Genomic DNA, 15,000 nt, shown 5'->3' with positions numbered 1-15,000 from the left:
CATTGATCGGCAGGAAGTCTCTCCTCACACACACACACACACACACACAGAGAAACACACACACAGACACACACACACAGACACACACACACAGACACACACACAGACACACAAACACACACACAGACACACAGAGAAACACACACACAGACACACAAACACACACACCTTTATCTGAATGTCTCAGGTTACTAGTTACCCTGTACTCTGATTACCCTGTACTCTGATTACCCTGTACTCTGATTACCCTGTAATCTGATTACCCTGTGTTACTGTGATTACCCTGTACTCTGATTACCCTGTACTCTGACTACCCTGTACTCCGATTACCCTGTACTGTGATTACCCTGTAATCTGATTACCTTCGTGTCCCATGCGTACGGTCTTGTCTGTGGAGTTGTTGTAGATGAGGACAGCTGTGGCGTTGTACGCGGCAGCTTTCAGGATCTTCTCCTTAAAGGTGCAGTTCCCTCTCTGCAGCAGCGCCACCCAGTGGCCGCTCCGGGGCGGGACCAGGAACCTGGTGGCCGGGTCGCAGCCCTGCCGGTCCACCACTGAGACAGAGACACAGTTACCGTGGTTACCGAGACGCACGTTACCGTGGTTACAGAGACACAGATACCGTGGTGACTGCCCCAGTTACAAACACGTTTCTTAAATGTTTAACATTACTATGTTTTGTCTGTTTATATCCAGGGTTTCCCGCAGCACGTCTAGTTTAGGTGGCCACATGTCTAGTTTAGGTGGCCACATAGTTTAGGTGGCCACATGTCTAGTTTAGGTGGCCACATGTCTAGTTTAGGTGGCCACAAGGCTAGTTTAGGTGGCCACATGTCTAGTTTAGGTGGCCACATGGCTAGTTTAGGTGGCCACATGGCTAGTTCAGGTGGCCACATGTCTAGTTTAGGTGGCCACTGTTAGTTTTAGGTCCCTTTGTAGGGCAGCTAGTTTTAGGTGGCCAAGCTGAAGGCTTCAGGGTGGCCACATGTCTAGTTAGGTGGCCACATGTTCTAGTTTAGGTGGCCAGCTAGGTGGCCACATGTCTAGTTTAGGTGGCCACATGTCTAGTTTAGGTGGCCACATGTCTAGTTTAGGTGGCCACATGTCTAGTTTAGGTGGCCACATGTCTAGTTTAGGTGGCCGCATGTCTAGTTTAGGTGGCCACATGTCTAGTTTAGGTGGCCGCATGTCTAGTTTAGGTGGCAATGCTAGTTTAGGTGGCCGCATGTCTGATTTAGGTGGCACATGTCTAGTTTTTAGGTGGCTCTAGTTTAGGTGGCCACATGTCTAGTTTAGGTGGCAGATGTCTAGTTTAGGGGCCACAAAGCTGCTTCTACAGCAAATGCAATTCAACACAAGAAGTCACAATACGAGCACATTGAAATACAAACAGAAAATATAACAAACAACCATAGAAAACCCATCGACTAAGCAAAAGCCTGCTTGAACAGCAGAGTCTTCAGCTGCTTTTTAAAAGATTCGACAGAATCCACACAACGTAGCGAGAGAGGCAAGTCATTCCACAGCCTAGGAGCCACTGCTTGGAATGACCGATCACCTCTAGTTTTAAAATTAGTGCGGGGAACCATTAATAGCATCTGACCTAATGATCTCAGACTACGGGTGGGGGTATGTAGCTGTATCAAATCAGAGATGTAGAAAGGAACCTGACCGTGCAAGGCTCTGAAAGTAATGACCAGGATTTTAAATTGAATTCTATACTGGACTGGTAACCAGTGAAGAGCTGCTAAAACAGGCGTGATGTGTGCTCTTTTGTTAATGTGCATTAAAAGCCTTGCAGCAGAGTTCTGAACAGTCTGGAGACGATAAAGCTGATTCTTACTCAGACAAGTAAAAAGGCTGTTGCAGTAATCTAAGCGTGAAGAAATGAAAGCATGAATGATCATCTCTAATTCATCCTTAGTGACAAGTGATCTTAACTTAGAGATATTTCTCAGGTGGAAGAAACAGTTCCTAACTAATAATTTAGAGTGGTGATCCAACGACATAGCTGAGTCAAAAACCACACCTAAGCTCCTGAGACTCAGCTGGACAGACAAGCCTAAGTCCCCAATATGATGCTTTATCTCAGGGATATGACTTTCAGGGGCAATAATTAGAGTTTCTGTTTTTTCTGAGTTCAAAAGCAGAAAGTTGTCACATAACCACTGTTTGATACTAGACAAACAGCTTATTAAAGATGACAGTTTGGAGAACTCAGTTTCCTTAAAAGAACAGTAAAGTTGGATATCATCCGCGATAGAGAGTAGTACGATATGTCTCCAAATTGACTAATTATCTGTCCTAAAGGAAAAATATACAAGAGGAACAGAATAGGTCCCAAGACAGACCCCTGAGGTATCCACACGACAACTCTGCAGTTTCAGACAATATCTGATTAACATGAACACTAAAACTTCTACCAGAAAGGTAGGATGAGAACCATTTTAAAACTGATCCAGACATACCAACCAAATCACGAAGTCTATTTATCATAATGGTATGATCTATAGTGTCAAACGCAGAAGAAAGGTCCAATAGGACCAAAACTGTAAAATCCTTTGAATCAGCTGACATCATAATATCACTAGAGATTTTTAGAAGTGCAGTTTCCGTAGAATGCCTTTTACGGAAACCAGACTTGAAATTTATCAAACAGCTCGTGCTTCTCTAGAAAAGGGTGAGTTGCTCTGCTACAACTTTTTCTAAAATTTTTGACATGAAAGGTAGTTTTGATATTGGCCTGTAGTTCTTAGGTTTAAGTGGATCCAACTGGGCTTTTTAAGTACAGGCTTAACAACAGCATGTTTAAAAAACTAGGAACGCACACCAGTTAAAAGTGAGGTATTTAGCATCTCAACAATGCAGGGCCCAATGGAGTCAAAAGGCTTGTACAAATAGCACAGTAGGGACAACATCCATAGGACAAGATGAGGGTTTCAAAGTCTGTAGCAGAGAAATTATGTCATTCAGTGTCACAGGTTTAAAAGTGGACCAAAAATGAGCGGGAGGCAAGTGACATGCAGAGTTCTGAGGAAGTGATGGTAAGATGTTGGTCCTAACATCTCTGATCTTATTCACAAAGAAGTGGAGGAATTCATCACAGTCCGATTTAGAAGACACACTTGCTTGTGGGCCAGAAGGAGACACTAAAGCATTAATGGTGTCAAATAAAATTCTGGGGTTGTGCTTATTTGAGGATATAAGCTGAGAAAAGAAACAAGTTCTCGGCCTTTCTCAGCATCTCGTTTAAAGTAACCCTTAGTTCCTTAAGGTGAATCCTATGAACCACAAGTTTAGTAGTTTTCCAGAGACGTTCAACTTTTCTACAATTTCTCCTAAAACTTTGAATTGTTTCATCAATCCAAGGACAGGGATTTTTATGAGGGATAATGCTTGATTTAACAGGTGCTATTTTATCTAAAATTGTTAAACACTGAGTATGAAAAGACTGGATAAAAACATTTGCATCACTGCATCCCATCAGAGAACATAGGGTCGAACAAGGCAGAGAACTTCTCAGCAGCATCATGATTTATAATCCGCCTTTGGGCCCTAATTCTCAGGGCGGAGGATCAAGAGGAAAGTTAATCTCAAAAACACACAACTATGATCACTCACAAGAACATCTTCCACACGTGCATTTGCTATATCTAGACCAAGAGAGAAGACAAGGTCCAGGGTGTGACCCTTAATGTGTGTAGGTCCAGTAACGTGTTGGAGTAAAATTAAGAGTCTGTGATAGAAAGGAGATCAGCAGCTGTGTTACATGTAGAATCATCAATATGCAGGTTAAAGTCTCCAATAATTAAGACCTTTTCCAGTTTGATGATAGACGACAGGAAGTCAGTAAAATCAGTAAGAAAGACGTTTGCCCGGGCGGGGCGATAGATCAACACACTATAAAAGTGTTAAAAGAACCTACTTTGAGCATCTGTGATTCAAAAGAGGAAAAACTTTCAGAGTTTATGGCTCTACATATGAATCTGTCACGATGCGCAGCAGCAAGCCCACCTCCACAGCGCGTGTCATGCGGGGCGCCCCCAGTAACAGAGCAGCCAACAGGACAGAGCTCATTTAAATGAACAAACTAATTTTCCCTTTGCCACGCGTTTCTGTTAGGAACATAAAATCCATATTCTCACTAGTCAAAAGCTTCGTTGAGAATAAAAGTTTTATTAGAAATGGAACGAGCATTGAGCAAGGCAAGCCGTAATGATGATGGCAGACCGGCATCCTCAACAGCTGATTGTAACGGAACGGACCGTAAACAGCCGACGCGGTCACGTGATCTCCAGCTGCGGCGAGCGGTCAGTCTCTGGTCAGACAGTACAGCAACAATCTGCATCGGCAGACTGGGCAGGTCCACGTTCCCACCAGCACATCGCTGGGACAGAAGAGGCACCCGTCCAACGGTCTAGTTTAGGCGGCCGCATGGCTAGTTTAGGTGGCCGCATGTCTAGTTTAGGCGGCCGCACGTCTAGTTTAGGTGGCCGCACGTCTAGTTTAGGTGGCCGCACGTCTAGTTTAGGTGGCCGCACGTCTAGTTTAGGTGGCCGCACGGCTAGTTTAGGTGGCCGCATGTCTAGTTTAGGTGGCCGCACGTCTAGTTTAGGTGGCCGCATGTCTAGTTTAGGCGGCCGCACGTCTAGTTTAGGCGGCCGCACGTCTAGTTTAGGTGGCCGCACGTCTAGTTTAGGTGGCCGCACGTCTAGTTTAGGTGGCCGCACGTCTAGTTTAGGTGGCCGCATGTCTAGTTTAGGTGGCCGCACGTCTAGTTTAGGTGGCCGCACGTCTAGTTTAGGCGGCCGCACGTCTAGTTTAGGCGGCCGCACGTCTAGTTTAGGCGGCCGCACGTCTAGTTTAGTTTAGGTGGCCGCATGTCTAGTTTAGGTGGCCGCATGTCTAGTTTAGGTGGCCGCATGTCTAGTTTAGGTGGCCGCATGTCTAGTTTAGGTGGCCACATGTCTAGTTTAGGTGGCCGCATGTCTAGTTTAGGTGGCAGCATGTCTAGTTTAGGTGGCCGCATGTCTAGTTTAGGTGGCCGCATGTCTAGTTTAGGTGGCCGCATGTCTAGTTTAGGTGGCCGCATGTCTAGTTTAGGTGGCCGCATGGTCACATGTGTAGTTTAGGCGGCCACACCCCATTAGGAGACCTTAAGGAACAGTGTGAAATACCCTATATAATCATTCTATCACCCTTTTAAGATCAGAGGATGTTGCGAGGATCACAGACTGTTTTTTGTCAAAGATTAGTCAGGAAACCATTTACATTTTTTTTCAAATGCTGTAAGATTAAAGGTGCCGTGCCACACATATTTCATGACTTTGTGGTGATGTCTGAAGGTCTACCATGGACTCTGTAACTTGGTTACCTTGTTTCAAGCCATTCTAGCGTGGTATAGAAAGCCTGTAGGAAGACTCAGCTCGATTTCTGCCAGTTCTCATATTCAACAAGCTAAGCTGTTTGAATCTGATTGGCTAACAGCTAGCCAATGACAGCCTGTCTGTCAGAATCCTTTACCCAGCCCAACTGGGCGAGCTCATGAATAGTAATGAGCTCAGGCAGTATGATGTCAGACTGACCAGCTGTTGTGGTTGGCCTGATTTCTCTGCTTAGAGCTGACAGAGGAGGTAGCAGTTCATTTTCACCTTCACCACATAACACACACACACATATGGACCGTACCGTACGGTTTGTGTGGCAGGGCACCTTTAAATAAAACACCCAAAAACTTCAATGGAAGTAACCATCCATGTTATATTTGGGCCGTTTGTAGGGATCGACCGATATGGATTTTTTAGTGCCGATGCCGATACTGATTTTTTTCCGTCACCCTTAGCCAATGACCGATACGGGCTGCCGATTTTCTTGAGCCGATATTTGGAGCCAATACTGCTTTTGCTCCCTCAATTTACATCATAAAAATTTAAACCCTGCCACACTGGATTAGTTTTAAGAATCTGGGACCTATTCCAGGTAGAAGGTTTGACAAAGTAACCCTGATGTCTGAGTTGATTTACCCTGAGATGGGAACTCTGAGTTTTCGGTTTCAGAACAGCTGATATGAGTTAGTTCAATCAACTCAGAGTAGGTTCATGCGTGTGCACCACCACAATAAAAAGGCAGCATGAATGGAGCCATGATACCACCATGGTAACAACCACAAACAAACTGGTCGGGGGGAAATACTCATGCACACATGCAGCGAGTTAAAAACAACACAGCGGCTGCTGCAAAAGAGAGAGAATTTGCGTGGGAGAAAATTTCTGCTAGAGTAAATACGTATATTCCAATATAGTGTATATCATATTTAATCATAAGTATAGCCTAATATTACTGGTGAAATGGTATTGAACATATAATCTATTTCATTTAGGTGCAACACTGCGGACGAAAAAGTCCCAGTCCTACTAATCCCATTCTGAGGCTGCAGCACCATCATCAGAATTATAATCCATAATCTTTTATTTAAAAGGGTTTACATCATTCCCCTGCAATAGCCTACTGTGGAACTCCTTTTAAAAACGTTTAAAACACGTTTCAGAGCAAGTCACACTCTCTGATGGTGCTTTGCTACAGTGGCTTTATGCTCCGCATCACCGATGTTGTAAAGACAAATGCAGATGGCAAAAAAACGTAACGCGACACAAATAATCTGCTGGGATGTAAGAGCATAGATGGGTGACGTTAGTGATATGAGGATGATAAGGTTATGTAGGCTTCATAACTGATCGACTGGGAAGAAAAACGGTACCGCTCAAATAGGAAGTTATCTGAAAATTAAAATGTCGGAGCTTCAATATCATCTCCCGACTTATGTTTAAATCTCTGTGAAGTAAAGCAGCTTCTGGTTAACTGTGCAGTGTGTATCATATGTACGGGTGCACTGCATATGGTTAACTGTGCAGTGTGCATCAACTGGATGGGTGCACTGCATATGGTTAACTGTGAAGTGTGCATCATATGGATGGGTGCACTGCATATGGTTAACTGTGCAATGTGCATCATATGGATGGGTGCACTGCATATGGTTAACTGTGCAGTGTGCATCATATGGATGGGTGCACTGCATATGGTTAACTGTGAAGTGTGCATCATATGGATGGGTGCACTGCATATGGTTAACTGTGCAGTGTGCATCATATGGATGGGTGCACTGCATATGGTTAACTGTGCAATGTGCATCATATGGATTGGTACACTGCATATGGTTAACTGTGCAATGTGCATCATATGGATTGGTACACTGCATATGGTTAACTGTGCAGTGTGCATCATGTGGGTGGGTGCACTGCATATGGTTAACTGTGCAATGTGCATCATATGGATGGGTGCACTGCATATGGTTAACTGTGCAGTGTGCATCATATGGGTGGGTGCACTGCATATGGTTAACTGTGCAGTGTGCATCATATGGATTGGTACACTGCATATGGTTAACTGTGCAGTGTGCATCATATGGATGGGTACACTGCATATGGTTAACTGTGCAATGTGCATCATATGGATTGGTACACTGCATATGGTTAACTGTGCAGTGTGCATCATATGGATTGGGAGTGCATACGTTGCATACAGGGCTGGTATACATATGTGGTGCAAGCTGCATATGGTTAACTGTGCAGTGTGCATCATGTGGGTGGGTGCACTGCATATGGTTAACTGTGCAATGTGCATCATATGGATTGGTACACTGCATATGGTTAACTGTGCAGTGTGCATCATATGGATTGGTACACTGCATACAGTTAACTGTGCAGTATGCATCATATGGACGGGTGCACTGCATACGGTTAACTGTGCAGTGTGCATCAAATGGATTGGTACACTGCATATGGTTAACTGTACAGTGTGCATCATGTGGGTGGGTGCACTGCATATGGTTAACTGTGCAGTGTGCATTATATGGACGGGTGCAGTGTCTCCAGCAACACAGAGCTGCCTGTGTGGACGCCTGTCTGTAAATAATGCCGGGAAAAAACTATCGGCGAATGCATCAGCCGCGTATCGGCCGATGCCGATACACGTAAAAACACAAATATCAAAATATCATATAAAATCAGTCTATCACTAGCCGTTTGGTAGATCTAGAACCCTTAGAAACGGGACAACTCTAGGGAGAATGCACCGTGAAGATAACCGGTATAGTTGGACCTCGGTACCTCCGTGGTGCGTTGCCGGGGCGATGACCCTGGCGCTGCGGGTGTCCACTTTGGGCGAGTCCTGTCCGTACGTCCCGTCGTCGCTGCTCATCATGTGCACCGGGTTGCCCCGGGCGTCCAGCACCGTGGCGTTCACCGTGGCGCCCACGTACTCCTCCGACACCATGGTCCTGTCGGAGCGGGCCGTCCATGCCGGGCCGGGCAGGACCAGGACCAGAACCAGGACCAGGACCAGAGCCACTGGGACACGGGGCCACTGAGGGGACATGTTGGTGTCCGCTCACCGGCCGTTACATCCAAACTGTCTGAGACACAAACAAACATTATATTATATATTATATACATTATATATATATACATTATATATATATACATTATATATACATATATATATAAACATTATAAACATATATATAGACACACATTATATACATTATATATACATATATATACATATATAAACATTATAAACACACATATATATATATATATACATACACACACACACATTATATACACATTATACAGCCATTATATATACATTATATATACATATATATACATTATATACATATATATAAACATTATAAACACACATATATATATATATATACATTATATATACATATATATACATATATAAACATTATAAACATATATATATAAACATTATAAACACACATATATATATATATATACATACACACACACACATTATATACACATTATATAGCCATTATATATACATTATATATACATATATAAACATATACACACACATTATATACATCATATATACATTATATATACATATATATATACATATATAAACATATACACACACATTATATACATTATATATACATTATATAGCCATTATATACACATTATAAACATTAAATACACATTATAAACATAAAATACACATAAACATTAAAGGGGTGATAGAATGCAAAACTGATTTGACCTTGTCATAGTGTAATAATGACAGTTTAGTGGGTAAATAGGACATACAGAGAACCTCTAAATCCCATTGACACCTCTTTACTATGAAAATCTCACAATTTGAAACTGCCGCTGAAAACGGGAGAATCTCAACGAGTGGCTCCTCCTCATCTGGCTCTAGTCTGTGTTTGACACGCCCAACATTTACACAGGCTACACCTTTACACAGGCTACACCTTTACACAGGCTACACCTTTACACAGGCTACACCTTTACACAGGCTACACAACTGACCTGAGATCAGGTAGTCTTCTGAATCTAGGTCGCGCAGATCTCTGCTATTCCATTACAAAATTCACTTCTGAGACTTTTTTATACGAGAAATCAACTATGTAGAGGTCAAATATGGGCCGCTTTACGAAAATGGATGTCTAATTGCAAATTCTGTCCGACTGTGTGTCAGACTTCAGCGCCGGTGCTGCCTGGGTTGCTGCCTCGCCGCCCGGCTTGTCCTCCGTCACAGACCCGACCTGCTGTGAGCTCGATTGACCCTTCTCTGGGTGGCTGGACTACCAAACGGCGCTGCCTGACAGAGCTCCAGGGCCTGCAGCTCCCCTCTTCCTGCTACCAGCCGGCCGGCGAGTGACTGAGAGCGCCGTCAGCGAGCTTGTTACGCCCGCAATCTCTTAGCTACCGCAGGTTCCAGTTAATCTTATAATGGGTATGTGTGTTGAGTTATTTAAACAAACAATCGGGGAAATAAACGCCTCTTGTCCGTGAGTCTCATTGATAGAGCCGCGGTGAGCTGGAGTCCATCAATGAGAGCTAGCTAGCCTCCTCCCAACGAGACCTCTGAAAGTCACAAAAACGCCTTAAATTGAAATCTGACACAACGGTTAGCTGTGATATAAGTGCTGTGACAAAATTCAAAGTGTAAATATATTATAGTTATGCCGAAAGTGTTGCTAGCTAGCCGCAATCGTTTGCTATTGTATAGAATGGGACATATAGCTAGCTAGCTGCTCCTCCTAACAAGACCCAAGCTTTATAAGACATTGGGGTAGCTGTGATATAAGTGCCGTGACGAAATTCAAACTGTAAATATATTATATTTATGCCGGCAGCCGGCTGCGGAGCCGCGGTAGTGAAGTATCCACAAAAGGTGACTTTGCGCTGGGTATGGAGCCCAGCAGGCTGCCGCTCTCTCGTCAGACTGTGTGGAGCTCCTAATAAAGTCCGACACGTCTTACCAAATTTGCAATTAGCCATCAATGTTCGTAAAACGGCCCATATTTGAGCTTTATGTCAGAGGGAAGAAGTTGGTAATTACATGGCGCAGATTAACACTTTATCATGCACTATATCCATGTCACTTCCTCATCAGGGGCTGAGCCCCCCTAAAGGTCTGGTCCTAGACTCACCCTGTTAGGCGCTGAGCCCCCCTAAAGGTCTGGTCCTAGACTCACCCTGTTAGGCGCTGAGCCCCCCTAAAGGTCTGGTCCTAGACTCACCCTGTTAGGCGCTGAGCCCCCCTAAAGGTCTGGTCCTAGACTCACCCTGTTAGGAGCTGAGCCCCCCTAAAGGTCTGGTCCTAGACTCACCCTGTTAGGGGCTAAGCATTCTGTAACAAATACCAATAAACGCACTATTAATTACATTATCTTAATGCACTATTAATTACATTATCTTAATGCACTATTAATTACATTATCTTAATGTCCTATTAATTACATTATCTTAATGTCCTATTAATTACATTATCTTAATGTCCTATTAATTACATTATCTTAATTTCCTATTAATTACATTATCTTAATGCACTATTAATTACATTATCTTAATGTCCTATTAATTACATTATCTTAATGTCCTATTAATTACATTATCTTAATGCACTATTAATTACATTATCTTAATGCACTATTAATTACATTATCTTAATGTCCTATTAATTACATTATCTTAATTTCCTATTAATTACATTATCTTAATGTCCTATTAATTACATTATCTTAATGCACTATTAATTACATTATCTTAATGCACTATTAATTACATTATCTTAATGCACTATTAATTACATTAACTTAATGCAGTGTCACTACTGCAGCATGTAAATAATGCATCTCAAATACAAACGTGAGCAATCGCTGTTATATCGAATCAACAGCCTCGTGCAGTTTAGCTTGCAGGTGAAGAACACAAACAATGAAAATCATCAGTTAACTTAATTTAAATTTAAAGACCAGGCTCAACAGAAGTTATTATACCACTTACAGTTCTCCAGGACGCACACACACCATCTCAACTGGCTAGTTATCCTCGGGTGACCGCGCTATTCTCCGACATGCACGCTAACAACGCAGCCCTGTTTCTGATACCGTGGGGGGGCGCCACGGTCAAATCAACACAGAGGAAACACTGAGATACAATTAAAACTACTGAGGGAACAGTTCCCTTTGACATATTGGTCCAGTATTAAACGAGATCACTGCAGTCGGCAACGCCAAAACAAGCTACGATGTTAATAGGACATCAATTGTCCAGCTTGTATTCACGTTCATAAAAGTGCTCGTTTTGCCGCTGACAGACTCAGATTAATATTCTGAGTGTCTGACAACATTATGAAGTAACGTATTATAGCAACACAACACAGGACACACATCAACACCTTCAATACCTTCAATAGAGACACTCCTTTCCCCAAAACCAATGACAGAATCCAATTGGACAGTACACAGGACTGACTCCATGTAAATAAACAGTAATTTTAGCATCGTAAAATATGGGTATTCTACATCTCTGAGCTCTGAGGCTGGCTGCAGCTCTGGCTGTCTTGAGCCTGTAGGGTGCACGACTATTTCATTCCAATTTCGGGTCTGTCAGTCACAGTGAAAACCGGGTCCCCCTATTTTATACATAGTCCTGTTTCTTTAGAAATAAACAACGGACAAATAGAGTCTTTAAACGCTTCAGATGTAAAGTTATTCTCTGTCAAAGTGACGTCAGAATGAATGGGAGTCAATGGGATGCTAACGGAAGGTGATGGCTTGGTAGCATCAGAATGAATGGGAGTCAATGGGATGCTAACGGAAGGTGATGGCTTGGTAGCATCAGAATGAATGGGAGTCAATGGGATGCTAACGGAAGGTGATGGCTTGGTAGCATCAGAATGAATGGCAGTCAATGGGATGCTAACGGAAGGTGATGGCTTGGTAGCATCAGAATGAATGGGAGTCAATGGGATGCTAACGGGAGGTGATGGCTTGGTAGCAACAGAATGAATGGGAGTCAATGGGATGCTAACGGGAGGTGATGGCTTGGTAGCAACAGAATGAATGGGAGTCAATGGGATGCTAACGGGAGGTGATGGCTTGGTAGCAACAGAATGAATGGGAGTCAATGGGATGCTAACGGGAGGTGATGGCTTGGTAGCATCAGAATGAATGGGAGTCAATGGGATGCTAACGAGAGGTGATGGCTTGGTAGCAACAGAATGGCGCCATAGGAGCTACGCTGCGTGAAGCTCCTATGGCGATGAAGGCCGACAGCTCCTCAGACGGACGACGGCACGGGACACACCGAACAGACTCGAGTCACCAGACTGTCAGACGGCCGATTATCGGGTTAGTGTGTCAGCGCCTTCACCTAAATACTACATACTACATACTACATACTACAGTCACAGTAAATGAAAACCACAACACAGATCCAATCAGCAGCAGTGTATCAGGACAGACTTGTATCAGGACAGACTCGTATCAGGACAGACTCGTATCAGGACAGACTCGTATCAGGACAGACTCGTATCAGGACAGACTCGTATCAGGACTAAAGCACATTGTCCACGGCCGGATGTCTGGTGTCCTCTTTCTGCCTGAATATAAAGATGTCCCAACGTGTCTCTGTATCATCCCATTCCCTCTAAATGTCCTTGAACGCACCCTAATGGCTCTGTATCATCCCATTCCCTCTAAATGTCCTTGAACGCACCCTAATGGCTCTGTGATACTACGCAGGTCAGCTGCTGCTGTTGTGTTGCTATTTGTCTCTGCGTCTATACATCTTTAAATAGCAGATGAATGAATGAATGAATGAATGAATGATCTTGTTGGTTTATTACTGTTAATTATAGTCTGTAATGGTGATGGTTAGCCCAAGCCACATTCCCACTCTGTGGAACAATTAAGTCTATTCTACACTATCTTATATTATCTTATAGTACATTATATTATCTTATAGTACGTTATCTTATCTTATAGTACGTTATCTTATCTTATATTATATTATGGGGTCGAGACATGCAGAACATGCAGAGACTCATTCATCTTTGTTATTGTTATTATCCCAGTATACCCACTACAATAAACTGGACCACATCACTGCTGTCCCCCCCCCCCCACACACACACACACACAGGATACCTGAATGTCTCTGTGTGTCCTGCACAGGATACCTGAATGTCTCTGTGTTCTGCAGAAGATACCTGAATGTCTCTGTGTGTCCTGCAGAGGATACCCGGATGTCTGTGTGTGTCCTGTAGTCACAGCATACCCGGATGTGTCTGTGTGTGTCCTGCAGAGGATACCCGGATGTCTGTGTGTGTCCTCTGGAGGACAGACACGGAGCATCCTCCTCAGCAGGCCCACATCTGGACCTTGGCGGCGCCATGTCTGCAGCCTAACCCTCCGCCGGTTCAAACCCACTTTACATTCAGAACTCCGTTTAAAAAACGCTCATTTTAAGCCGCACCATGACTCAGTGTTTCAACGCTTCATTCCGCTTTGTCTTACCGTCTGCAGGCGGACAGACAGCCGGGCTCCCGGGCCACAGACCCCCGCCTGTCTCCGCTCTCGGGCCGCCTTCTCTCCCGCTGTTTGCCCGGTGTAATCCCGGTGGATGTCCGGTGTCTCCCCGGTGTGTTTGCTGACGGTGGATCCTGCTGGTATTCGCTGTTTTATTCCGGTTTTGTTCCCCCGCTGCTTGTTGTCACCGTGCGGAGGCTCGAGCCCCTTCTCTACCTCTCAGTTCGGGGCGCACTGCGCAGGCGCAGAGCCACGGCACGGGGAGGCGGCAGACAGGGCGAGTGTTCATGTTTAGGTACCTGAGATTTGGACCAGCTGTCGCGAGATCTGCCGAGAGACAGAGCGTCCACCTGACTGTACCCAAAGAGCAGAAACTGGGACTCATACCGACCATCTGAAGCCATTCACACAACACACACACACACACACACACACACACACACACACACACACACACACACACACACACACACACACACACACTGATGCTCTACACCACTCATATAAACACTAACACACACACACACACACACACACACACACTGATGCTCTACACCACTCATATAAACACTACACACACACACACACACACACACCACACACACACACTGATGCTCTACACCACTCATATAAACACTACACACACACACACACACACACACACACACACACTAATAGCCCAATAAACAGTAAGCATTAGCCACCTCAGCAGCACACCAACAGAGTGATTAAGAAGCATTTCATCACATGACATCCCTGGAGGTTGTTTAAAGATATCACTGAGAAGATCAATGTTAAGATAATTATTAATCCAGGAATGGACAGAATCACTGATATCATCTCAAAGTGTGTTTACAGACAATGACCAACGCCTTAGAGCAGCAACATGAAGTCATTCTACAGGCTGATGTTGTCTCCCACAGGGACAGGAAGTGGCTCCCAGGAAGTCTGTGTGAGAACCTCAGCAGTATTCTGGCTTTCTATCATCACAGGTTAATATGAACAGAAACCAGGAGACTGGTTGAGTTTGTCTAACAGTCAAAGAGACACTTACGTATGAGAGGCTTGTATAAAGATATACAAGC

The 15,000-nt window shown here is 44.0% G+C and overlaps 1 protein-coding gene across 1 annotated transcript in view; it reads right to left on the bottom strand.

Annotated features, from left to right (window-relative positions):
• Nucleotides 1-14,181, bottom strand: part of rnf130 (ring finger protein 130) — a 23,813-nt gene extending 9,632 nt beyond the window's left edge. Inside the window, exons 1-3 of the mRNA XM_039813110.1 lie at nucleotides 13,904-14,181; nucleotides 8,166-8,470; nucleotides 363-554 (exon numbers count right to left, since the gene is read on the bottom strand). Coding sequence (XP_039669044.1) covers nucleotides 363-554; nucleotides 8,166-8,433 — 460 coding nt within the window. The 5' untranslated portion in view covers nucleotides 8,434-8,470; nucleotides 13,904-14,181. The remainder of the gene's footprint in view (nucleotides 1-362; nucleotides 555-8,165; nucleotides 8,471-13,903) is intronic.
• Nucleotides 14,182-15,000: the final 819 nt, after the last annotated feature.

Source organism: Perca fluviatilis, chromosome 10, assembly GCF_010015445.1.
Source record: "Perca fluviatilis chromosome 10, GENO_Pfluv_1.0, whole genome shotgun sequence".
NCBI lineage: Eukaryota > Metazoa > Chordata > Actinopteri > Perciformes > Percidae > Perca > Perca fluviatilis.
This window is presented reverse-complemented; position numbering and strand designations above follow the sequence as displayed.